Raw genomic sequence first — 25,694 nt, 5'->3', positions numbered from 1 at the left:
GCTGTAGGAGCTGTGGCAGCTGTAGGGGCTGTAGAAGCTGTAGGAGCTGTAGAAGCTGTGGCAGCTGTAGGAGCTGTGGAAGCAGTAGGAGCTGTAGGAGCTGAAGCTGTAGGAGCTGTGGCAGCTGTAGAAGCAATAGGTGCTGTGGCAGCTGTAGAAGCTGTAGGTGCTGTGGCAGCTGTAGAAGCTGTAGGAGCTGAAGCTGTAGGAGCTGTGGCAGCTGTAGAAGCTGTAGAAGCTGTAGGAGCTGTGGCAGCTGTAGAAGCTGTAGAAACTGTAGGAGCTGTAGAAGCTGTAGGAGCTGTAGAAGCTGTAGAAGCTGTGGCAGCTGTAGAAGCAATAGGTGCTGTGGCAGCTGTAGGAGCTGTAGGAGCTGTAGAAGCTGTAGAAGCTGTAGGAGCTGTAGAAGCTGTAGGAGCTGTAGGAGCTGTGGCAGCTGTAGAAGCTGTAGGAGCTGTAGGAGCTGTGGCAGCTGTAGAAGCTGTAGAAGCTGTAGGAGCTGTAGAAGCTGTAGAAGCTGTAGGAGCTGTGGCAGCTGTAGAAGCTGTAGGAGCTGTAGGAGCTGTGGCAGCTGTAGAAGCTGTAGGTGCTGTGGCAGCTGTAGGAGCTGTGGCAGCTGTAGCAGCAGTAGGAGCTGTGGCAGCTGTAGAAGCTGTAGGAGCTGTGGCAGCTGTAGGAGCTGTGGCAGCTGTAGCAGCAGTAGGAGCTGTAGGAGCTGTGGCAGCTGTAGGAACTGTAGAAGCTGTAGAAGCAGTAGGAGCTGTAGAAGCTGTAGGAGCTGTGGCAGCTGTAGGAGCTGTGGCAGCTGTAGGAGCTGTAGAAGCAGTAGGAGCTGTAGAAGCTGTGGCAGCTGTAGGAGCTGTAGGAGCTGTAGAAGCTGTAGGAGCTGTAGGAGCTGTAGGAGCTGTAGAAGCTGTGGCAGCTGTAGGAGCTGTAGAAGCTGTAGGAGCTGTAGGAGCTGTAGGAGCTGTGGCAGCTGTAGAAGCTGTAGGAGCTGTAGAAGCTGTAGAAGCTGTAGGAGCTGTGGCAGCTGTAGAAGCTGTAGAAGCTGTAGAAGCTGTAGAAACTGTAGAAGCTGTAGGAGCTGTAGGAGCTGTAGAAGCTGTAGAATCAGTAGGTGCTGTAGGAGCTGTAGAAGCTGTAGAAGCTGTAGGAGCTGTAGAAGCTGTAGGAGCTGTGGCAGCTGTAGGAGCTGTAGAAGCTGTAGGAGCTGTAGAAGCTGTAGGAGCTGTAGAAGCTGTAGAAGCTGTAGAAGCTGTAGGAACTGTAGGAGCTGTGGCAGCTGTAGAAGCTGTAGGAACTGTAGGAGCTGTGGCAGCAGTAGAAGCTGTAGGAGCTGTAGAAGCTGTAGAAGCTGTAGAAGCCGTAGGAGCTGTAGAAGCTGTGGCAGCTGTAGGAGCTGTAGGAGCTGTAGGAGCTGTAGGAGCTGTAGACATAGTGTCTTCCATTCTCTTTTATTATATCTATTATCTGTACTTGCTGTAAAATTCGGGAAGGAGAGTAACGTAATTTCAATTCTCTGTATGTCCTGTACATATGAAGTACTGACAATAAAACTACTTGACTTGACTCGAGTGTTAGAGTAGCAATTTATTTTTTATTTTAAATTAATAAAATATGCATATTTTTCAAAAATAAAAGTTGTAGAATGTTTATTAGTGTCTTTGTAGATTACAAGTGATTTTATATCTATATTTTATGAGTGTGTTACAGTAGCAATTTTATACAAAAAAAATTCTAACAATTCAACATATGTTCAAGTATTCCTAAACTTGATAAATTACTAAGAATTAGTAAAAATTAGTTTGTATTACTTTGTATTACTACACTCATTTGTTCTGTAGTGCTGGCATGCCCTAATGTCTAGGTTGTTGATTTTTTTTGTCTCATTGGCTGGTTTATGATCTATTCTGATGGACAACAGGTCTCAATTAGTGTTCTGTGCAACAAAACGTTTCTACGTGATGTCCAATGTAATTGACGCAGGGTCTGAAAGGGTTAAAAAGGGCTGTGAATGTTTACGTTTTTAATTAGGGTCAGTACTTTACAAACAGTACCTTCAGCGGAATATCAACTATCAAACTAACTTTTCCAAGCTATGTGAGCCACCCTGGTCCAGTGGTCAGTTCTCTGCTGATAATGGTGCTTTTCTGAGTGTGATCTCTCCACAGATCTCCATCATTCTGTTCTTAACATTAAACCAGCGTGTAAACTCGACCGGAAAGAGAGAAAAAACGTGTGGATATTTTTAACTCAGAACCTGAGGAGCACCATCCAGATCTTATATTTTAGCACATATACCGAGACTACAGCTGCGTTTATGCTCTATATCTACCTCTTCATATTCAATATAAACATAATAACTTACATAACGGGGAAGAGACGTGCGTGCGCCCACCTGAGGGAACCTCCGAGACACTCTCAAAGTCTTACACCACATCTGTGTAGGAAGAACATACAGACATTAATATCAGTAAACAAATATCTAACAGTATAGACTTTCTATAGGAGTACAATCACCAACTATTCTAAAAGGAGACAGTAAATAACTAGAATTAACTGCTTTAAATAATAGAACACATTCAGCACTGAGCTGTGCCCCACACTGTTCACTTATACCCTGTTGAAAAACGTTGATCATTGTTAGAATCCTTCTAATATTTTTCATATTTTTACATAAACCAACCTGTACAGCACCCAATCAAGAAAAATGTTATAGTCTACACCCATTAATAAATAAAAACTAGTGCCATCAAGCAATTAAAAAAATATTCTGATAAATTCTATGCTCTCTAATTAATTGATGTAAATTAATCTCATTCCTCATTTTTTTGATAAGAAAGTATTTTACAGTTTTCTCAATTGCAAAAACACTACACCCTGTTGCCAAACCAAATACTCAGTGCCCTGAACCCATTTATTTAAATGGTTACCCTTTTGACAGAACCTTAAGCAATTTTCACAGAGTTAGACACAATTTGCAAACATAATTTTTAAATCTTTAAATGGACTCGCTCCGCCTTACCTCACTGAGCTGCTCTGCCCCCACGCCCCCGCTCGGTACCTTAGGTCAGCTGATCAGCTGCTCCTGGAGGTGCCGAGGTCAAAACGCAAGCTTAGAGGGGATAGAGCTTTTTCAATTGCGGCTCCTAAACTGTGGAATGGCCTACCACTATATGTCAGACAAGCCCCGTCACTGTCCACGTTTAAAACCAGGCTAAAGACTCATTTTTATTCCTTGGCTTTTAACCCAACTTAAGACTTTGTTCTTGTTTTATTTACTAATTAATTAATTTTTTATTTTTTTTATTTATTTTTATTTATTTTATTTCTGTTTTTATTTTTGTTTTTTGTTTTTTTTTATTTTTATTTTGTTTTTACTTTTACTTTACTTAGTTCTTAGATTTATCTGAAACTTTTTATTGATACCTATATTTTAATTTGTCATTGTTTCTAGTATTTTGTTTCTTATCTTATAATGTGCTATGTACAGCACTTTGTTGCAGCTGTTGTTGTTTTTAAAGTGCTCTATAAATAAAGTTGAGTTGAGTTGAGTTGATAATTTCACCCACCAGAACACATTTTGCACTGTCAGAAGTGCATAATGGTAAACACAAGTAGCAAAAGTGAAACTCAGTGAAAGCACAGGTTTCACAACCTAAACACAGCAACTCAAAATTCATCACATATGTGTCTAATGATGTGAAGAAACCATTATAAGTCAGTATAAGGAGCCCTAGTCGCTGAGGTTTCACTATTGACAGAAACAATCAGAAAAGCTGAGTAAGAGGAAGAAGAGGAGGAAGAGGATGTATGAGACAAAGAACAATTGTTTTAGAAGAAATATGGGCAACTGTGATAGACCATGTTCTAGTCCACGGTTTAACAATGAGGGAAGCGGGACCTCGAGATCAGACCAACCTAGGCACCAAAGTAAGAAGATTCATTTTTATTACGTACATGTTTGCAGTGGTGTTTTAATTACATTATATATATATATATATATATATATATATATATATATATATATATATATATATATATATATATATATATATATATATATATATTTGTTAGACCAGTGGAAATCTGTGCTTTGGTCTGATGATCTTTGGTTCCAACCGCCATGTCTTTGTGAGATGCATAAAAGGTGAACGGATGGATTCCGGATGAAAGACTGTAGCTCCACCTCCTCAGTGTATATCACAATACCTACATTTAGAATTTTAATAATATATCTACCCTAATGATGGTTCCCACTGGTTCGCACTATGAAGCATGGGGGAGGAGCTGTGCTACCACAGCATCCTGCAGCGACATGCTATCCCATTTGGTTTGCGTTTAGTTGGAGGATCATTTATTTTTCAACAGGATAATGACCCCAAACACACCTCCAGGCTGTGTAAGGGCTATTTGACCAAGAAGGAGAGTGATGAGTGCTGCGGCAGATGACCTGGCTTCCACAGTCACCAGACCTGAACCCAATCGAAATGGTTTGGAGTGAGCTGGACCACAGAGTGAAGGCAAATGGGCCAACAAGTGCTAAACACCTCTGGGAAGTCCTTTAAGACTGTTGCAAAACCATTTCAGGTGACCACCTCTTGAATCTCATTGAGAGAATGATGCCAAGAGTGTGCAAAGCAGTAATCAGAGCAAAGGGTGGCTATTTTGAAGAAACTAGAATATAAAACATGTTTTCAGTTATTTCACCTTTTTTTGTTAAGTACATAAAACTCCACATGTGTTCATTCATAGTTTTGGTGCTTCAGTGAGAATCTACAATGTAAACAGTCATGAAAATAAAGAAAACGCATTGAATGAGAAGGTGTGTCCAAACTTTTGGCCTGGACTGTAGGTATTGTGATATACACTGAGTAGGGCAGAGCGACAGTCTCTCATTAGGGTGAATATATATGTTAATAAAACTCTAAATGTAGGTATTGTGATATTAAACACTGAGGAGGTGAAGCTACAGTCTTTCATTAGGGTGAATATATATCTTAATAAAACTCTAAATGTGAATTTTATTAACATATTAGTGGGAATACATTAAGAACACTCTAAATGTATGTATTGTAGTATACACTGAATCATATTCTCAAGTCTTGAATCAAGTCTTTGGTCAGGAGTCATAGTTTGTGAGTCAGTAACGGAACAATGACACATTTGATGGAAACAGTAAAAGCCACTATAAATTTGATTCATGTGTCTGTCTATAAAATAAAGGTTATGAATTTGGTCCAGTGATGGCAGCAGTTACTTAAAGGAGGGTAATCCATGCTATTTCTTCTGCGTACTTTTCTCTCATCTTCTTGATCTATAAAAAATAAATGATGACTACTTATATTATAATATTATTAATAATAATAATAATAATAATAATAATAATCCAAATATCTACCTAAAATAGTTAATAATACAGTATATAATAATAACTGTTATGTTGTCATTTTTTTTTAATCATATTTTACATTCTGTAATGTATGTTTCACTAAAAACACCAGAAAAGCAGAAGAAGAAACCAGCATTTACACAGTACTGATAGAGACAGACTCTTACCCATAATGCTGCTGCTGCTGCTGCTGCTGGACATCCTTCTGATTTCTTAGGGAATTATGGGTAATTGTGTTTCAGATCCTCTGGTTCCTGCTGAACATAATTAAAGATCTGCAGTTAGAACCTCACACTCCTCTGCTACACTGTGATCCAGAGACCATTAGAGCTCATTCACTGCTGTGTTCTGATCCATTTAGAATAACAAACACATATTAATAAAAAATAAAAAATAATTATTCATCTAAAAGCCAGTAGTCTTAGCCTCTTGCTGTGTGTCCTTTATTTGCCTTTTATTCTTAATTGGTGGATTCCATCCATGGTTTTTATGAATCTGACCAATCAGAAACCTGTCAATCTTCATCAGAGAGAGAAGTGTGTACTGTATTTTTCAGATCATATGGCGACCTAGTAAAGAACCTGGGTTTCGCTATGTTTTTCATCTAATTCAGCCGGTAATGCTAAGCTAAGTTAAGTAAACAAAACTGTAGCTTTTAAAAAACATTTTTCTTTTAAAATCAAATAAGCACTGGATGTTCATCTACGAAGATTCTCTCCTTAAAATTGTTTGTTGTAGTGAGAAAAGCGCTTTCATTTATTTACAGTAAGCTTAGACAGCGGTACACTAAGAAACCCTGAGACTTCTGGTAAGCAAGGGTGATATTAGCTAGCAGTTCATCCCATGTAGCTTGTTTAAACACGATAAACATGCAGGCTACAGGCCGATAATACTCACCTCTAAGTGGCGAAAGAGCTAGCGCTAATGCTGCTCCAGCAGTGCTAGCCGGGGTTAGCAGCAGCAGGGCCGTGGCTAAGGGCTAGCATTGGGGGGCAGTGCCCGTCCAATTACAATGTCATGCCCCCCCACAACATTTTTTCATATATGAAATATTTGTGGAAAACAATTACACATATGAATCTAGCAAAGTTTTACTGTTTTATTAAATCGAACATTTCATTTTCATGTATGTTCTGAAACAGACAAAAATACAAAGCGAGCCTCTAACGAACTAGTGTTCCAGTACGGAATTAATAAGCAGCGCACAACAGTCTTGCTTACATAACAGCCTTGCAGACGCCTCTACTTTTTGTCCAGAGAGTTAAGCTAGCTAGCTAGCATTTTAAGCTACAGCCTTATAGATATAAGAAAAATGTTTCAAGTGCCATCTTCAGTAACTACCCAAGGAGCCCAACGCTGAAACAAATGTGCTTGAATTAGACACGAGGAGTGAACATGCTAATTCCAGTCATGCTAATTCTGAAGTTCACGGCGGAGGCAACGTCACCGGTAAATATTCCAGCTTCGACAATTCTGGACATTTACAGCAGGTCCCTAATGATCTTGGGATTGAAAAACCCAACCAATTCGCCCTGCATAGGTACCCTGTACATCTTTTTCAGGGTAAGAATCGCTCTTTTGTAGCTTCGTGGTACCATAATCAAGAATGGCTAGAGTACAGTGTCCACGCCAATGCAGCCTTTTGTTATCCGTGCAGAAAGCTTGGCAGTGATTGTGCTACTGACTCAACTTTCACTCATAAGGGGTACCGTGACTGGAAACATGCTACAGAGAGGCACAGCTTGTGCAGCTAAGCGTTCGAACGAGATCTTATTAGAAAATGTACAAATGAATGGAAAGATAAGGCCCTGAGGAGGTTCTGCTCAGACTCCCGTCGTCAACAACTTTTCTAATGGTCAACATATGTTTTTTACGGCATATTAGTAATTTTGATTCTCCATGTGCGCTATCCTTTTCACTGTGATGTGGTGGTCTGACGTGATTAGAGTTAAACCTATTATTGGCTGTGCAGTTCATGACGAGGTCTTTCTGAGTAGTGGGTGTGGTATAGGGCGTGGTTAGTTCAAAACACACATTTTAATTCCATTATATTTTTATAGGCTTTGTAACTTGCTTTAAATTGGTGCCTAAATCAGCCCCCCCTAGGTAAACCCATATACCCACCCACTGAAAGAGTTCTGGCGACAGCCCTGAGGAGCAGGCTATTGTCCAATAATACTAACCTCTGAACAGAGGTGGCAAATAATGAAGTAGAAATACTTTGTTAACTTACTTAAGTAGAAATTTGGGGTATCTATACTTTAGTGGAGGAATTATTTTTTTGACGACATTTTTTACTTTTACTCCTTACTTTTTTCCGCAGTTATTGGTACTTTCTACTACTTACATTTTTAAGAATAGCCTCGTTACTCATATTTCCTTCTGGCTTGATTTGATTCCAGCTGGTCAAAACAAAAAAGATAAATCGCGCCATCCGAAAACACCACAAGCTAATGGTTTTCAGAAATTCACCATCTAATTTAAAAAAGCATATTGAGGTAAACTGAATGTTTCCTACAGTAAATTGTTCACAAGATATTGTAGTAACTTATTGATGCACTAATGGTGAATTTGCAATGTTTGCCATGGCTTGGTACATGTCAAGATATTTCAAGGTTAGCTTGCTAGGTCTACGTTATGATTCAGTGTTGTAAGTTCGTTTGGAGAGCGTGTGTGAGCTTTTAATTTTATGAGTTTAGGTGTAGAGGTGGGTAATCTAGGTCCAAAAAGTAGAAATCCATCACAATTGCATGGCTGGCTCCGTACCTAATCCCTGGGATGGATTTTTTTAATTTCTGGACCTGGATTACCCACCTTTTGCTAGGGGTTAGCTTAGGTCTTCCTTAAAGAACTGTTCTAGGTTCTAAGCTAGCTAAGAAAACGTTGAGAGTAGACAACACTGGCATCAAAGCAACATATTTTAGTGACTATTTTTCTGTTTTGTTTACTGTATGTGTGACTAGTTAAAAAGAACAATAATACATGATTTGTTGCTTAGTACTTTAACAGAATGTTAAAAACAATTATCTGTGGTAAATCTGAGCTAAAAATTTATTAAGAATTAATTTACAAATTCATGTATGAAAAGAGTAAACACTATGGTGAAATCATGCTGAAGAAAAAAAAGGTATTTACAAAAACAAAAGAATTATAAACATTAAGTCTAGCTGTTTTATAAATTGGAAATCAGCCAATAGTACTGTACTTGCTAGAGTGATTTGTGATTGTGTGGCTATGCCTTGATTCAGACATTAGGGGGCGACCACAGCGCTTTCCTCATTCTAGATAAAACTATCACTGAGGAAACAGCACTGTTTACTGTGGTCTTTTTCACTCCCTATATTCAGGTAAGAAACCAACAAAATAGGGTTTTATATTGTCTAAAATGCCACTGGAAAGCCATATTAAGACAACAGTATAAGCTTAATGGTTATAAATATAAGTTAACTCAGTAAATAATTGATGTATTTTTGGAAAGTTCCAGAGCAGACTTGCTGAGTGAGCTAGTGTGTAATGGCCATAGCTAGCATTGTTTTAGGACCACATAAGAAAAGATATATGTCAAATGTGGATGACATTCCAGTAGAAAATATATATTTTTGTGGTTAGAGTGTGTTTATACATTTGTGATTTATGTGTATCTTTGAGTTTGTTAGTAAAGTAGGTCACCGCGGCCATTTTAAAATGCTTTTGTTTATATAAAATGTGCGTGCTTAGTTAGATAAATGTGACCAGTACTAGTCTATATAATTCATCTGTTTTAAAAACAAAGTAGTTAATTTATACATAATAGAGAATCTCTCAGATGTGTTGTTCATTTTGTTAGAAAACTGTTAAAGAGATAATGTGAGTTATGGCTTGAGATATATTTTGAGAAGAGAAAAAGTATACATATACCTAGTGGAAAATTGAGTTTGAGTTTGAATATTTCATTCTATATTTTTGTGTTGTCAGAAAAGGAATTTCTATGTTTTTTATTATTATCTCACTGTTCTTAAGCTATTGCAGTGACACTGGGCGCTGGAAATCATTCATGTATTGAAATGTGTCTAAATTCTATTTCTCTGTAAAAAGACTGAATTGAAGAGAATGTAAACAAGCCTTGTTTTATAATATATTTTTGTGAAATTCTAGATAAAACTATCACTGAGGAAACAGCACTGTTTACTGTGGTCTTTTTCACTCCCTATATTCAGGGGCGTAACATATGACTCTGTAAATTCATAAGCCATAGATTTCATAGCTTCAACATTAATTATATTATTGCTATGTGAAATATTTGTAAGTTTATTGTGCAAAGCTACAGTGTACAGCTGGTTGGTAAAGCATGTAGTAAGGACAGGTGTGATGCTGTCTGTCTGAAAAAGATTTTTTTAACATCCCTCTGAATCTCTCAAAACCATTTTAGCACCATTTCAGTTCTTATAGTGAACTAATTATTGGGGGGGGGGGGGGGCTTCTGTTTATAAGGTCATTTTTCCCCATACATTACTTTTTACTTTTATACTTTAAGTAGTTTTAAAAGCAGTATTTTTATACTTTTATTTAAGTAAAAGGTTTGAGTTGATACTTTAACTTCTATAGAAGTATTTGTAAACTCCAATATCTATACTTCTACTTGAGTAATGAATGTGAATACTTCTGACACCCTTGCCTCTGAATGGCAAAAGAGCTAGCGCTTAGCGCAGTTAGCAGATCTCAGTGCTGGAGAACTAAACTGAAACTCCTGTATAACGCAGTATTTCAGTGAAGAGGCTTTACTGCTCCTTACAACCTAACTGGTAAAACTTATATATAAGGCACACCGGATTATAAGGTGCACTGTCGATTTATTTGAAATTAAAGGACTTTAAGTGCACCTTATAGAGCGAAAAATATGGTAAATAGTTTAAAGCTGTCTTAATCATGATTAATCTTATTAAATTATTAAAGATTATTATTGTTATTGATATAGTATTGATGACTATCATCAATGTAATTGATCTAAAAAAAAACTAAAATCACTGTTAAAATCTTAAGTCTTAAGAAAAAAAAGAAAATATATATATATATATATATATATATGTGTATATATATATTCTTTTTTAAAATTTATTATTGTTCTGTCTTGACGTGCAGAGAGTTCTTCTCATGTCCTAACTAAACTGATCATGCTGGATAAACTGGTTCTGCTACATTGTGTGTGTGCCCGTATGTGTGTGTGTGCCCGTATGTGTGTGTGTGCCCGTGTGTGTGTGTGTGTGTGTGTGTGTGTGTGCCTGTGCCTGTGTGCCTGTGTGCCTGTGTGTGTGCCTGTGTGTGTGTGTGCCTGTGTGTGTGTGTGTGTGTGTGTGTGTGCCCGTGTGTGTGTGTGTGTGTGTGTGTGTGACGTGCAGAGAGTTCTCCTCATGTCCTAACTAAACTGATCATGCTGGATAAACTGGTTCTGCTACATTGTGTGTGTGTGCATGTATGTGTGTGAGTGTGAGTGTGTGTGTGTGTATGTGTGTGTGTTGTACCCTGTGATTTACTGGACCCTTGCCCAGGGGATGTTCCTGCCATGTGTTCAGTGACTCCAGACTGGATCCAGACCCACCATGATCCATCCTGATTGAGCTGAGATGATTCAGTACCTCATCCTGAAGGCTGCAGTCTGGACCTAAATCTGGAGAAAGGAGCTGATCTGAGAACAGTCTGGCTGAACATAAAATTCATTCATCTTATTCTCTTCAACACAGAGATCACAACCCCCCCCCACAGTCTGATACACAGCTCAGAACACACAATTACCATAATAATGATCTATTATTCTACTGGATACTGGTTATTTTATAGGAGGATTCAATGGAAAAACTCCAGTCTGTACAGAAAACGCAGGGGCCACTCCCAGTTAGTAATTACTGGACTGTAACTGGATCCTAAACAGCTGAAATACTGATTTATCCTCCTCTCTATGATTTAAATTTACACACTCTGATCTAATTTCAGTTCTATTTATTGTTTATTTATTGTTTTTATATTCATATGATAGATAAGGAGTGTAGACCTACCTGAACACAGATGAACAGATGCAGAAACTGACGCAGAATGAACATCTTCTTTCGATTTCGCTCCCTGTTTTACCTACTCTGACCGCCAGGTGGAGCTGTTCACACACACAGTGTACTACAGTTCATTAAACCTCAGGATTCATTTTTATTTCCAGCTAAAAGTAACAAGACTTACAAACACAGAATTTAAGAACTGAACATCTACATGACCACAAACAAAAAAACAGAGAGATAAAAAACAATAATAATCACTTTCTTCTTTCCATTCTTCAGTGGTTTTATTTTAACTCAATATTGTACAAGAATGGAAATCCTCAAAACTGTGCATAATTATGTTCAGAGAGAGAACATTTTATTTTATAAAAATATAAAACTTTATTTTTGTGATTGTATATTGTACATTTTATTGCTTCAAAATCATCACAGCTAAAATAAAACTAAACACCAAAAGAAAATTTTTGTTTTTCATATTTTACATTTCAGTGCTATTTTTTTTTTATGTAAGTTTGTAGTCATTGGCGTAGGAACAGGGGGGATATCAGAAACAGGTGGATTCGTCCCCCCAAAAACGATACCGCAGAAAAGGGGCGTCGCCAAGAACGACTCGTTTCACTCAGCTCAGGTGTGCTATTAATGAGGAGAGAGACCACTGAGCCCTGTGTGGGAAATCTCTCCAAACACGGAGCCGGTTCAGGGAGAGAGTTCCGCCTTTCAGTAGAAACAGACAATCAGCTTGCTAGTTTTGCTAACCATGTAAACTGTGATAAGATTGATTCTGATAGCTGGTTAAAAAGACTCATCTGAATCAAAACACACAGATAAAACCCACTTAATAAAATACAGTTTGTGATAGTCATTGTGACTTTTAGACTAGGATTGCAGGATTACTATAAGCTATAATAAGGGAAAATTATTTTAGCTGGCTTAACTAGTTATCTAGAAGCTGGATGTTGTGGAGAATTCAGTACAATACTTTATGTTGGTAGTTTAAAGCAGTTTCTTAGCCCTGGTCTCTGCCCTAAAAGTGTGTGTTTTTCACCTGATCCAGCTGATCAGCTTATAAACAATAATTTACTGAGTTTACCTGTTAAAATCACTTAGCTCCCTATCGACCATACAGCAACTATACAGCAACTTAGTGTGACAGTGTTTAAATAAGTTTGTGAAAAGAGAAAGAGAATGTTGCGAAAGTGTTTATTTTAATAGGTGAGTTGTGACTGTTGCAATTTGAACTTATTTTAATTGTTCAGGGTTAGAATTAGGGTCTGTTAGAGTTTGCTCTCAGTACTGGGTGTAATTTATTATTTAGAGGGGTAGAAGAGATGGTTGGGCTGGAGAGAGGAAATGTGTCGAGGACTGAAATGAACTGAACTGATCAAAAGAAAGAACAGGTTAAGAGAAGCAAGACATACATACAGGATATATGTGTAATTTTTAAAGAGTATTAATAGTGTCGGCCCCTACTGTAGGACTAATATTTATGAATATTTCTTTCAATAATTTGTTTCAGCATGTCATAAGAGGTAAAAGAACAATTTAGAAACAAGTAATTTGTTTACATTATTACATTGTTAAATTAATTCCATTGTTGATGTATTGTTTTGAATACTTTATTGAGGAATAGATTTACTGATGGAATATATCTAGTCCTTTAGTAAAAGCTCACGATACTAACAGACTAGGAGGGTTTGGGTTATCTAACCTTAATATTAATTTCTGCCCAAAATCTCTATGAAATGTAAAATTACATTCTTTTACAAAACAGATCACCATCATGAGAAGTACTTTCAGTCAAAAAATAAAAATAAAAACACAGGACCCAACGCTACTGAGTTAAAAAAAAAAAGGGCGTAAATTTAAATATACAAATATACAACAGAAATGACATGCAAAAACATAATAATAATAATAATAATAATAATAATAATAATAATCACATGTTTATTTTAAACATTAGGTGATAACTCATTAGTTTTTGTCATATATGTGACCTTTACTTGAATGTAACTAACAATAGACAGAAATTCATATTAGCAGATGTGTCCCCCTTAATATCAAACCCGCTCCTACGCCCTTGTTTGTAGTACCTACATACAGTACCAGTCCGAAGTTTGTAATTAACTCTTCTCCTTTAATGTGTTTTCTTTCTTTCTATATATATTTTTTTACATTGTACATTTTTATACGGACTACATTAAAGATATACAGGAACACATGCAGCTTTATTCTATAAACATAAAATGTTTAAACTAAATTGAATATGTTTCATACTTTAAAATCTTTGAGGACAGATCTGCACACTCTTGGTATTTTAATCTCAGTGTCTTCATGAGGGAGAGTCACCTGGAATAGTTTTCTCAGCGTCTTGAAGGAGTTCCTGGAGGTGCTGAACAATAGTTGCTGCTTTTCCTTCACACTGTGAAGCTCCAGCTCATCCCAATTAAACCACTATCTCAGTTCATCAGATTTAGATCAGGATATTGTGGAGGACAAATACTTTCTTACTGTTTACTACATAATTCCATATGTGTCCCTTAACTGATTTCATGTCTTTAATAATAATCTACAATGTGGAAAATAAGTTAAATTAAGAAATAAAGACAAACAATGAATGATGTGTCCAAACTTTTACTGGTACTGTACATCAATAAAATAAAAGCAAACAAACAAAACACACAAAAGAAATCATTAAATACTTTAGATAAACAATACCAATAATAACAATACAACAAAATAAAATATAAATACAAATAAAAGCAGCAATAATTAATGATCTCTAAGATGAAGATGTTAAAGATATCAGATGGCTGTGATGGGGGGAGGGGACTGGATCCACTGGTTTGGGGCAGCAGGGCAGAACACTCTACCTCACCCCAGTACAATCCCTGCTGGTCTTTGATCATTAAGCAAACTGAGAAGAAAACTGAACAGCAAGAAGGTCTTATAGCCAATCAGAGCCTGTGATCAGAAACACTGGTGAGTAATTATTACAGCAGAATTAAGAAGTGAAGATCTGTAGATATGGGTGTTGAAAGTTGGAAGATATGGGTAAAATGGTTTATTAGAAAAAAATCAGTAAATATAATTTTATATTTAAATTTTATAATAAAAATTCCCAAAAGGGTACTCCAAGGATCAATGAGCTTAACATACACATTTTGTGTTTTAGTAATTAATGCTAAATGTATTTAAATCAATAAAACGAGAAGGGTGCTTACATTTATGTACCTGTTTAATTTTTTTCAAATAATTATTGAACACTTTCTGTAAATCCTATAAACTTCATTTCACTTCTCAAATATCACTGAGTTCATCTGTTATATTATATATTTAACTGAAATTGCTGATTCAAACAACCAATTATTTATATATAAGAAAAATCATGAAAATTATCAGGGGTGAACAAACTTTTTCATACTACTGTAGTGAACATACGAGAGCTTCAGTGATCTTTATACATGCAGTAGAGCTGATGGTGTGAAAATCAGGTCCTCATTTTATTGATTTTATTGGGTTTTTTTTATAAATATCTGACTGTGGTGACAATATTTTAATCAACCACAAAATAATAGTAAATATTGTCCAAAACTCACAGTTTGTAGTTTTTAATACATATTACACAATACACTCTCTTACGTGGTAAATATATTATTTAATTTAATTATTACTGTTAGTTGTTTTTTAAAAAAAAAAATAAACCTATAAAAGAACCTTAGATTTTTGCAAAGGAACCCCTGATTATAACCTTGATGTTGATTCTTATTCATGAAAAAGAAAATTAATTCCAGCAGAATTAGTACTTTTCTTGGTGGAACATCCAAACTATTAACATTTTCAAGAATCACTCATATGTCACTATGTGTGTTTGTGTGTGTGTGTGTGTGTGTGTGTGTGTGTGTATTCACTAATGTGTAAGTGTGTGTTCACTGCAGGAAAGGGTAAAAGCAACACAAGTATGGTGAATATGGGTGTTTTGTCTTTAATGGGAGAGTTGTTCTGCTCGTTAAGTAATCTAAAATATCTAAACATTCCTTTATAATTAGGATTTTGCAATTATGGATTGAAAGATTTATTCAAATGAGATCCTGATTTATGTTGTATCTGGTGTGATACAACACAAGCAAACAAAACAGTTCCAGACCAGAAATAGCTTTTCCAGTTTATTTAAAGAATCTTCCAGACAAAACAGATTTTTATTGGAATGCAATGTATAATGAAAAATAAAGAAAAATGAATCAAAACCCAAACAGTCAAGCTTCTGAGTTCTGACTGTGCAAGATAACCAGACTGAACTTCCTGACTTGATTTTGGTTAGAAAGCTATCCGCCCTTCTATTCAGTTACAGGGTTCATTCTGATCTAAGTGCTCTGAAGCTCTCAGACAGTATATCTCAGCTTCCCTCAGTCTAAACTCCTGTCTCTACTGACCAAGACTTTATTACTTAACTAACAGACCTCATCACCCGCCGTTCCACCAATCACGAGTGAGTGCTGTGCTCTAATATTAAAACATGTGCAATAGGATTCTGTCTGTTAACATACAAAGACAACACTGATAAAACTCACTCATATCTCAGATAGTCCACTAAATACTGATTAATGCAGTTTTTATAATCCCAGAAGAGGCTTTGAAGCCTATCTCAGATAAAAGTAAAACACAGCACATATAAAGTTTTACCCATGTTTACATAGAGACACATACAGAGTTTATACAGATCATAAAGTAAAACTGGATAACATAGTGATCATGCTAAATATTGATTAGGATTAAATACTGATTATTGATTTAATCAAGAATAACTATATTGAAGAGATACTTTGGAACACATTTTCATATCATATAAAGAGACCACTTCAGTTTCTAAATCAGTTTCTCTGATTTTGTTATTTATAGGTATATGTTTGAGTAAAATGTAAAACGTAAATTGTTGTTTTATTCTATAAATAATGAACAACATTTCTCCCAAATTCCAAATAAAAATATTGTCATTTACAGGATTTATCTGCAGAAAATGAGAAATGGCTGAAATAACAAAAATGCAAATGCAAAACTTTCAGACCTCAAATAATGCAAAGAAAACAAGTTCATATTCATAAAGTTTTAAGAGTTCAGAAACTAATATTTAGGGGAATAACCCTGTTTTTTAAACCACAAAAAATTGTCCTCCACCAGTCTTACACACTACTTTATGCCACTCCTGGTGCCAAAAAAAAAGCAGTTCAGTTTGGTTTGATGGCTTGTGATCATCCATCTTCCTCTTGATTATATTCCAGAGGTTTTCAATGTCAGAAGAAGAAGCACACATCGAACACATTTATGTTCAGTTTAGGAATTCTGATGAGGTCTTCTTTGGCTTTTCTCCAGTAAGGTTATGTTACGTTTATCTAGTTTAAATATGGCTGGATGTTTTAAATAATCATGTCTGATTATATATAATCCTCTCATTGTCAGAATACTTCAGATTTATTATCTTATTCCTAAACTTGCAACAGCGTCAGACAGAGTGTATTTTCTCCATGCAGTAGGAATCTCTCCTCTTCCACTGAAAGTTTTGTTGTGGTATTTTTCAAGGTTTTTCTGGAATTCACAAATAAACCATCTCCAGTACACCAGCTCAGAAAAATCTGCAGAGATGCTCCATTCAGCATAATCTCCTCCTGCTGATCTGTACTGCTTGTACGGGACAGACTCATTAGAATTATGCTGTGGGTTAAAAGACCTTTCACTTACTACTACTGTTGTACAAAATTCTATATCAAACTCAGTTGTATTCATATGACTCTTTCCAGTCATACAACCTGAGCGATGAAATTCAGCCTGGTGATCTCCAGTGTGATTTTCTTGACTGTTGGTACAGACGGCTCCACAGAAGGGACACTGCTTCCAGCAGCACCTACAGAAGTGTTTAATCAGAATCTCCTCAGGCTTTTCTCTGAACATCTCCTTTCTCAGATCTGAAAACCTACAGAAGCTTCCTTTCAGCTCTTTAACAACAAGTGGAAGCTCCTTTTTAACAACATCCACAATAACATCATAATCAGTGACATCATGACTGAGATGAATTCTTAGATCCTTATGAATATCTCCTAACTCATCTACAAGACTGTTGGAGAAAATTTTCAGCCACTTGTTCACATTTCCTCTGATGAGTTTAACTTCATCTCTGGCCTTTTCTGCTACACTGAAGATAATTCTCTGTTTGTGGTCGATGTGTTCTTTTATTACAGAAGCTGTCTGAGGGTTTTCTGCTGCCATGTACTGTCTAACTCGGTCTCTGATGAAATTTTCAAAGTGGATCTTCGGCTGGTTCATGTATGTTAAGAAGTTATTAAACTTCTCCTCCTTATCACCCTCCTGCTCTGCCAGAGATTTCAGAATGTGCTTCTCCAGATCTCCTCTGTTCCCATTAAATGGAGATTTTCCTCTCATCTGATCACAGATGAATTTAGAGATCATGTTGTACACACTCTGCAGGATTGTTTCTTTCAGCTGAACACAGATTTGGTCTCCAAGCACTGCTGCAGATGTTGCTCCCTGATAGTAGTTCATGAAGACTTTAAAGTACTCAGTTTTTTTCATTTTGAAGTAAAGAATTGGATCATTTGCTTCTCTGTATTTCCTGTGAAGTTCTACAAAGCGTTTCTCAGCTTGTTCACACACATAAAGAGAGAGATCAACAAAGAACTCTTTCTTAAACTCAAAGGAGTCACGTCTTGGTTTAAACTCCTGCACTAGTTGTTTAACATCACGTGCAATCTCCTGGATGTAGACTGAGCTGTAGCCCTGCACTGAGACTGGAAATGAATTCACTTTTTCTGTTGTGTGTTGAATGGCTTTAGAAATCAGCTCCCGAATTGATATCTGATCTTCTGGATTAAGAGACTTTTCCATTGAATGTAATGTTTCTAAAGCTTTTACAATCATGTTCTTTTTAATAGAGACATAGTTTTGGTAATTATCAATAGCAATCCTTCTGTAAGCAGCACTTTTCTTTTGATCAAAAACAAGGCCATTTTCATAAATCTCCTCCCCCAAAATGTTAATGACATCATTTGAGATGTTTATATCTTTGATTTCTGGAACATCTTTAGTTAATTCAGAGACCCACTTTCCCCACACTGAATCAAATTCTGCTTTTGGATCTCTGTTTTTGCTCCTGTCTTCTTTAAGTTTCAGAGCGAGTTCTTTACTCTTTTCAAAGAGGATCTTCTCATGATTTTTCAGCTGCTCATCCAGATTTGTCCGAATGTTTTTCTGTTTGATGTTCTCATCCAGTTTTCTTTTGGCCTCATCTACAAGGTCATCATGGAGGTGTTGTATTTGTTTCTCAAATCTGCTTTTCCACTGAATCAGAGTTTCCTTTTCACTGTCTTCTTCAAAATACTTTTTAAATGATGTTTGGACTTTCTGCAGGGTTTCTGACATTTCTCTCATCAGCTCTTGTTTTTCCACTGGTTCCACTTTTCCACTGGAGATTCTGTTCAGCATCTTGTCTTCAATACTCAGCATGGCACTCCTGAGACTCCAGGTCCATTTCTCATACTCCTCCTCCAGTTTCCTGTACACTGATATCTCCAGTGTGTTCCTGAAACTGAAGACAAAGTTTTCATTCAGCAGAGCCTCCCAGAGATCTTTCACTCGCTGCTGAAACTGTGATAATTTCATGCAGTTTGTTTTTGATGCACGAGAAACAATGTCTCTCTTCAGCTCCTGAACATTTTCACTGTAGCGTGGGTTTGGTGGAGCCATGGGTGGGCTGCCCTCCCAGAGCTGAGAAAAATACTTCACATCCTTCTGTACATCAAATGCAATGACATCACTGAAACATTCTGCATCACAGACTTCATGTTTAGCAGCTAACTTGGTCATTTTATCCAGTTTCTCCTGTAATCGTCTTCTTCCCTCCATGTTTTTCTCTCCAGCTGCAACATCAGTAACATTCTGATGAACAAACACACAGCTGGGCTTCAGTCTGACCTTCTTCATCCTCATGAAGGCCTGAACAACATTTTGAAGGATGTCCTGCATCTCTGATGGGTTTTCTCCAGAAATGTTGATCAAAGTCATGTTTCCAAGACCTACAACAAATGTTGCCAGTTCATTATCATGATGTAAGGTATCTGTTCCAGCCAGCTCTAAAGCTCTGAGACCTTCAGTATCAACAACCAGAATGTAGTCAAACTTTAGTTCCCCCTTCATCTCCTCAGACACTTTCACCAGCTGCACGAAGGCTCCTCTGGTGCATCTTCCAGCACTGACTGCAAACTGGAGTCCGAACATGGCGTTGAGCATGGTAGATTTCCCTGAGCTCTGAATTCCCAGAACTGACAACACAAAGACTCTCTGGTCTCCCAGTTTTCTGATGACCTCATCCAGAACTGCTGAAACCCAAACCAGAGGAACATGAGCAGCATCACCGTCCATCAGCTCCATCGGGTGGCCAGATATCAGGAGTTCAGCAGCAAGTTCAGGAAGGTAAGAAAGATCTCCATCCTTCACTCTATCCTCTCTTCTCTCAGAGACTGAAGCTTCATAAATCTGACCCATCTCTCTCAGTATGTGCTCCAAACCAAAGGTGGCAGCAATAAGCTTATTGGAGATCTTTTCTAGATTTTGCTGTTCAGTTTTCAGTTTCTGTGAAATTTCTTTATTGTGTGTTTTTTTCAAAGCCAGCAATTCTGACCATTTTTGGTTGTACTCCTGAAGGATGTCAGAGAGTGTATCAGAAGTGAAGTCATCCAGCAGGATTGTCATCCACTTGAGGAAATACATTTTCTCACTGTCTGACAGTGACCTTAAACTTCCTACAAACAACTTCATGAGTTCATTGAAACCATGACTCTGCTGTTTCCTTCTTATTTCTTTCATTTTCATTTTGCTTTTCTCTATTTCTGTGGTTTCAATTCTAAGACGTTGTAGATCTTTGTTTTTTTGACTCCAGTCATGCCACAGTTTCCCCTGGCAGGGCAGATACTTTTCTTTGACTGCTGATGGATCCTCTGTCTCCAGGAATCTCATCATCTCCTGTGCAGCTTCCTTTCCTCTCTGACAGTCTTCATTATTCTCATCCACCTTTATCTCTGAGTGTTCTGCTATCTTCTCCAGACTGAAAGTCACAGGCTGTTTTGAGAGGCAGTTCTTGATAACTTCTCTAAGAGCAACAGAAACATCAGACTGATTTCTGCCCTTCAGTGATATTCTGTATTTTCTCTTTCCGATTTTACACACATCATTTTCATTTTCATCCTCTTCATCAGTCAGAACAACAATGAGAGGTTTTGTAGTCTCACAGAGTTCCTTCACAATGACCATATTGTTGTCATTCTCATCAAGTTGAGGTAATAGTGCAACATTCACAGAGGACATTTCTGTAAGAATCTTTCTCTGAGTCTCGTTGATGCTGGAATCTCCATGTAGATTACAGAACGCTACACAGTCTGAGAAATGATCAGTGCTTTTTCCAGATGGGAGGTACCAAGCGATCTCCACCACTCCGTCCATCAGTAGACGCTCTCTGCTGCTGCCTGGACAGTCCCTGTGGAAGAACGTGTCATGCTTCTCATTGATCAGCCTGTTCATCAGCTGAGACTTGGATGAGGAAATGGAGCCAATCCTGAAGAACACCACCATTGGAGTTTGAGCTTTGTACATGGGCAGGGTTTTACTGATGACTCTGCCTGAAATATCTGTGGTCTTCCAGCTCTTACTGATCTGACGCATCGTCCACAGTGGCAATTCAATATCTCCAGTATAAGGATTTGAAACCAGCAGAGGAACTGCATACTGACACTGAGAGAGCTTAGTTACCATGATCTGCTGAAGAAAAGCATCTGAACAGAGGAACACTGCCATCTGAACATCCATTGGATGAACTTTGACCTGTTTGTTTTCACCATTCACATCTTTACCAGCTGCGTGTTGAGACTTTGGTGCTGGACTTTCTGATTTGACAGATAAATGTCTTCCTCTGTAATCTGTTCTTAAAATTTGCTGCATGAAAGCATGAACAAGACATTGTTCGTTTATGGGATTTTCATTGTGCAATGATGATGGGGTTATTTCGAGAAAGTGAGCTCTGCTAAGCCTGTTCTTAAATGTGTCCTCAAGTCCAAGATTCCTGAAGAGGTATTCTATTAATCTTTTATTGAAGACTTCTGATTTTTCTTCCTGAAAAGCAAAACAGTGCAAATAATTACTGCTTAGCATTTACACAAACCAACAACAAGTACAACAACACGTCAGAAAAGGTTGGTGCAAATATGGAAAAGATGTAGTGTTTCTCCCATTTGCTTTCACTTTTATTTGATTGCAGACAGTATTAAGTTCATGTTTTATCTGCTAAACTTTATTTAATTTATGAATATATATCCATTTGTGCTTTTCAGACCTGCTAAACATTTAAAAAAAGATGGGACTGTAAAGCGTTCACCACTTCGTAATGTCGCCATTGTGTTCACACTCACACTTAAAAGTTAAAAGTTTTGGAATTGAAGATACCAAGTGATAAAGTGTTTTTAGGTGTTATTTTGCTCCTCAATTCTTCCTATGAACACATCTTAAGGTCTTACGGGGTCATCATCACATATTTTGTTTCAAAATGGTCAAAACAATCTCTATTAGGGACAGTTCTGGACTCCAGACAGGCCAGTCCAATAATCATACCGTCTTCATTATGAGCCCTACCTTATAATGCCTGGAAAAGATCCAGTTTTGAAGGCGGAATACGTGGCTCTAAGATCTCAGTGTACTTTACTGCATTAATGTTGCATCACAAACATGTACTGACTCAACTGCATAAAATGACAGACCCTGCAATACTGCTGTAAATATAAAGTTAATGTACCTTTTGTAACTTTTTGTAAGAAAATAAGTGACATTACAACCTTTACACTGTTTTATATGTATAGCAATTATTAATATTAATTTCAATATTAATCTTAATATTAATCTATAAATTAAATAAGTGTAGATAATCAAATATTACTTTGAAGCAGAAAAAGGTCATCATAAACTTTAGGTCATTTAGGTTATGTTTTTTTCACTTGCAGGTAACATAGTCCAAAAGAAGAGAGCGGGATTGAAATACTAGTGTAATACTACACCGTTCACCGTGCAATAAGAATGTAGACAGGCCTGTTTGTTGTAAATAACACAAAATTAAGAAACGGGTGCATGCTTTACTTTAAGTGAACTTGTGTGGGTTTTTTTTGTTTGTTTTTTTTGTTCTTTGGTCAAATGGTTTAAATGTTTAGCTGGAAATTGCACAATATTACTAATTAAAGTGTGCTGTATGTAGTGATTGAGAAGTAGTTTGGAGATCAAAAGGACTGTTATTATATTGTTGCATTCAAGTTATAATTTTTTGGTGTAAAGATGCTGGTATATATCTGAAATAAAGAAATAAGGAATGTCTTTAAAGTTTATTCCAGTTATTTATTAATTTGACACTGATAGAATTGTACAGTTTAAAATAACATTTTTGCAAAAAGTGATGAATGAGATTAATTTTGATTATTAATAAGAGTGGAATCATTTGACAGCACTGGTTTTTCTGTGTGTTCCAACTTTTTTCTTATTTGGAGTTTTAATTTCTACAAAATATTTATAATCAACTTTATTTGTATGACTGGTATTAGTGGGTGTTATGGTCAAAACATAAATTCCACTGTATAAATAAAGATTTAGACAATTTCAGTATATATAAATAAGCATATTTAACAACTAAAATATAGACAAACTGTTATTAACACTGAGGGGAGAGGACAAAATATTATAAAATATTCCCACTGTTGAACCATTACAGTCAGTGGTTTACAAAATGGTAGAAAGTTGTTGCCCGCCATAAAAAAGCACAGTCCTTAGATCAGATGTGAACAGGTATACTACATTAAAAATGACACAGCCTGTAGCTGTCATATGAAAATGATCCTTTTTACCTAATTAAAAACATTTCCAAAGAAATTATTAGTTCATTATTAAAGATGTTGAAGATTGCAATCATAAATAAATCTGAAAGTGCACATGGTATGTGTTTATTTGTTCATATGCTTGTGTGCAGTTCATTTGTTTGTTACAATTAGTTTAAATGCAATTATTGATTGAGCATAGACTAGACTAGAGCATCAGCTTTTACTGAATACTAATTATTAAGTCATTCTGTCGTTTAGTTCTTAGAACTTACCTTCTGTTTCTTCTGGTTCTGCTTTCTACCATTTCCACCTGTTAATGATAAAACAACAAATAATAAATAATAATAATATTAACAATAATGGATGTTTCACTGATTTAATAAATACTGGCACCATTAACACTGCTAAAAAAGAGCAGCATGTCTTTGCTTCTAAAGCTTGATGAGACTGGAGAAGACACATAAATTGTCTGATTTATAAACAGGCACATTCATAGAAATGGGCGGGGTTTATGGATAAGGAGCAATAGATATATTTCAGAATGAACAAAAAAAAAACTCCAAAATGTCTGTTTATGACAGGGATCAACCAGAGATACTAACATCCAGCACTGATCTTTGCTCTCTTAAACTGCAGCTCTTCAAGCTCATTTACATTCACTAGGTAAAGACTGATGCCTAATCAGACCTTCTCCTTCATCTTCTTTTTATCTGTGTATTTAATAACTAATTAATGGCTTTAGTAAACTCTGAAGTTCAAATCTTCAGTGCTTCAAGTATTACCAGTAAAATCTCTTTTCTGGACTAAGCTAAGACCCTTCAAGTGTCCTATAACCCTATAACCGTCTCTAAAATCAACTGAAAGACAGTTTTTCCCACTCCTCCATGCAGGACTCTCGTATTGTGAGTCATGATAACCTAATAACAAGCATACATGTAGCTCAGCAGATTTCAGCTAATTTAAGCTAATACAGTCAAAACTAGGCCTTAATCTGTAATACCATTTCAGTAATATCTACAGTCATCATTACCGGCTCGTTTCTCCTCCATCGTCTTCTTCAGCTGAAGATCCTTCTCCTCCATGCTCTTCCTCACTCTCTCTATTTCCTCCTGATGTTCCTTAATCAGCTTTTCTTTAGTTTTTACTTCCTCTTGGATTCGGATCTCCAGCTCCTTTTGTAGATGTTTTAGTTTTTCAAGTTTCTTCATGTGTTTCTCATGTGTTTCTTTTTTATCTCCATGTCTTTGTCTCTCAAATTCTGCTTGCTGTCTCTCCATGCTCTTCCTCACTCTCTCTATTTCCTCCTGATGTTCCTCAATCAGCTTTTCTTTAGTTTTTACTTCCTCTTGGATTCGGATCTCCAGATGATGTTTTAGTTCTTCAAGTTCCTTCATGTGTTTCTCTTCTAAGAGCTTTATTTTCTCTTTCAGATCACTTCTCTTCCTCTCTTCCTCTTCAAGATTCCTCTTCAGATCCTCTAACTTACCCTTATATTCTTCTATTTCTTTCTCTCTCCTCTCCTCCCATTCTCTTCTCTCTCGCTCTTCTCTCTCTCTTTTCATCTCCTCTTGTTCTTTTCTCTTTCTCCTTTTCTCCTCCTCTTGCTCTTCTCTTTCTCTCCTTTTCTCCTCCTCTTGATCTTCCCTCTTTCTCCTTTTCTCCTCCTCTTGCTCTTCTCTCTTTCTCCTTTTCTCCTCCTCTCGTTCTTGTCTTTCTATCCTGTTCTCCTCCTCTCGTTCTCTCCTTTTCTTCTCCTCTTTCTCTTCTATCTCTCTCCTTTTATCATCCTCCTGTTCTCTAATTTTTTGATCTTCATGTCTTTGTCTCTCAAATTCTGCTTGCTGTCTCTCCATGCTCTTCCTCACTCTCTCTATTTCCTCCTGATGTTCCTCAATCAGCTTTTCTTTAGTTTTTACTTCCTCTTGGATTCGGATCTCCAGATGATGTTTTAGTTCTTCAAGTTCCTTCATGTGTTTGTCTTCTAAGAGCTTTATTTTCTCTTTCAGATCACTTCTCTTCCTCTCTTCCTCTTCAAGATTCCTCTTCAGATCCTCTAACTTACCCTTATATTCTTCTATTTCTTTCTCTCTCCTCTCCTCCCATTCTCTTCTCTCTCGCTCTTCTCTCTCTCTTTTCATCTCCTCTTGTTCTTTTCTCTTTCTCCTTTTCTCCTCCTCTTGCTCTTCTCTTTCTCTCCTTTTCTCCTCCTCTTGATCTTCCCTCTTTCTCCTTTTCTCCTCCTCTTGCTCTTCTCTCTTTCTCCTTTTCTCCTCCTCTCGTTCTTGTCTTTCTATCCTGTTCTCCTCCTCTCGTTCTACTCGTTCTCTCCTTTTCTTCTCCTCTTTCTCTTCTCTCTCTCTCCTT

General features: G+C 36.8%; 3 protein-coding genes and 1 long non-coding RNA gene across 4 annotated transcripts in view; 1 reads left to right on the top strand and 3 right to left on the bottom strand.

Annotated features, from left to right (window-relative positions):
- LOC103037794 (interferon-induced very large GTPase 1-like) overlaps positions 1-25,694 on the bottom strand; it is a 151,607-nt gene that overhangs the window by 70,138 nt on the left and 55,775 nt on the right. The gene's annotated exons all lie outside the window — the stretch shown is intronic.
- Positions 1-25,694, top strand: part of LOC125799345 (uncharacterized) — a 76,218-nt gene that overhangs the window by 36,423 nt on the left and 14,101 nt on the right. Inside the window, exon 2 of the long non-coding RNA XR_007438259.1 lies at positions 19,897-19,996. This is a non-coding gene — a long non-coding RNA (uncharacterized LOC125799345). The remainder of the gene's footprint in view (positions 1-19,896; positions 19,997-25,694) is intronic.
- LOC103028110 (interferon-induced very large GTPase 1-like) overlaps positions 16,724-25,694 on the bottom strand; it is a 78,100-nt gene continuing 69,129 nt past the window's right edge. Inside the window, exons 6-7 of the mRNA XM_049475766.1 lie at positions 23,603-23,640; positions 16,724-21,588 (exon numbers count right to left, since the gene is read on the bottom strand). Coding sequence (XP_049331723.1) covers positions 16,888-21,588; positions 23,603-23,640 — 4,739 coding nt within the window. The 3' untranslated portion in view covers positions 16,724-16,887. The remainder of the gene's footprint in view (positions 21,589-23,602; positions 23,641-25,694) is intronic.
- The window catches only part of LOC111197375 (interferon-induced very large GTPase 1-like), a 99,258-nt gene continuing 90,788 nt past the window's right edge, over positions 17,225-25,694 (bottom strand). The window contains exon 4 of the mRNA XM_049475773.1: positions 17,225-17,314. The gene's annotated coding sequence lies outside the window, so the exon portion shown is untranslated. The remainder of the gene's footprint in view (positions 17,315-25,694) is intronic.

Source organism: Astyanax mexicanus, chromosome 3, assembly GCF_023375975.1.
Source record: "Astyanax mexicanus isolate ESR-SI-001 chromosome 3, AstMex3_surface, whole genome shotgun sequence".
NCBI classification, from domain to species: Eukaryota; Metazoa; Chordata; class Actinopteri; order Characiformes; family Acestrorhamphidae; genus Astyanax; species Astyanax mexicanus.
This window is presented reverse-complemented; position numbering and strand designations above follow the sequence as displayed.